This window comes from Prunus avium, chromosome 3, assembly GCF_965620075.1.
Source record: "Prunus avium chromosome 3, drPruAviu1.hap1.1, whole genome shotgun sequence".
Classification (NCBI taxonomy): Eukaryota; Viridiplantae; Streptophyta; class Magnoliopsida; order Rosales; family Rosaceae; genus Prunus; species Prunus avium.
In genome coordinates, this window is record NC_142286.1 from 7521294 (window position 1) to 7522688 (window position 1395).

General features: G+C 41.9%; 1 protein-coding gene across 1 annotated transcript; it reads left to right on the forward strand.

The window, feature by feature from the left end:
• Positions 1 to 225: 225 nt before the first annotated feature.
• Positions 226 to 1185, forward strand: LOC148295527 (uncharacterized). Its single transcript, XM_088250506.1, has 2 exons — positions 226 to 862; positions 935 to 1185. The coding sequence occupies exons 1-2, from the start codon at positions 226 to 228 to the stop codon at positions 1183 to 1185; spliced, it is 888 nt and encodes a 295-aa protein (XP_088106632.1).
• The last annotated feature ends 210 nt before the right edge of the window (positions 1186 to 1395 follow it).

The following is a 1395-nucleotide window of genomic DNA, read 5'->3' on the forward strand; positions in this document are numbered from 1 at the left end:
GACAGACATAGGCATTCTCGGGGTAAGAATCTTTTGGAAGATTATTTTATCCCAACTTCTTTGTACTCTAATGTTGAATTTCGAAGGCAATTTAGAATGCAACCCCATGTGTTCAATAAAATCATGCATGATATTTGCAATCATGATGCATACTTTGTTCAAAAGTGTGATGCTGCTGGGGTTTTAGGACTTCTTCCGAAGCAAAAGCTTACAGCTGTTATACGAATGTTGGCGTATGGAGCATCTGCTGATCAGGTGGATGAGGTTGCCCGTATGGGGAAGTCAACTACGTTGGAGGCTTTGGTAAGATTTTGTGATGCAGTTGAAACTCTGTACACTAGGGACTACCTACGTAGACCAACGCCCAGGGACCTCCAACGACTTCTACAAAAAGCCGAAGCTCGAGGATTTCCAGGAATGGTTGGCAGCATCGACTGCATGCACTGGCAATGGAAGAATTGCCCAACTGCCTGGGAAGGTGATTACGGAAATAGAAAAGGCCAAAAAAGTATCATCCTTGAAGCCGTTGCTGGCTTCGACACATGGGTTTGGCATGCCTTCTTTGGAGTTCATGGATCCAAAAATGACCTCAACGTGCTGGGTCAATCCCCGGTCTTCAACAAGGTTTTGAGAGGCCAATGCCCCAATATCACCTATCAAGTCAACAATACAATCTACCAGACGGGGTATTATCTAGCTGACGGCATCTACCCGAGGTGGACCACATTTGTCAAATCCATTCCGAATCCCCGATCCCAGAAGCAAAAATTATTTGCTACCTATCAAGAAAAATACAGGAAAGATGTCGAAAGGTGTTTTGGCATCCTTCAAGCTCGGTGGTTGATTATTCGAGGTGCAGCCCGTATGTTTGATGAGTACGTCCTCAGAAGCATTATGATGCCTTGCATCATCCTCCATAATATGATTGTGGAAGATGAGTATGATTATGAAGCTGAAGAGGTCTACGAATCGGATCCCATGAACACGGCCTTGACACGAATTTATGAAAGGCCCATGGGGCCAAGTGGAGAACCGTTTGAACCGGAGCCGTTGGTTAGGGATGGTCGTTTCATGACCCGTATGATAGATCGATATACAGAGATGCAATCTTCGTATATTCATGAAAGGCGTCAACGTGACTTGATGGTGCATCTATGGGCGATGATAGGCAATGAAGATGAATGATGGAGCATAGATGCTTTGGTTATGTTTTATTTAGTTATGGTTTGGTTGTGTTGTTTTTTATTTATTATGGTTTGGTTGTGGTTTTTTATTTATTATGGTTTGGTTGTGGTTTGTTATTATTATTGTGGTTTGTAGTTTTTTTATTTTAATTATGTTTTGTTTGATGTATGGAATATGTTGAATAAAAAGGTCTTTTATTGAATGCTTTGT

Coding starts and splice junctions, on each gene's coding strand:
- LOC148295527 (XM_088250506.1), top strand. CDS start 226: ATGTTGGCGTATGGAGCATCTGCTGATCAGGTGGATGAGGTTGCCCGT. Junction 863..934: donor GATTATTCGAGGTGCAGCCC/GTATGTTTGATG, acceptor TGATTGTGGAAG/ATGAGTATGATTATGAAGCT.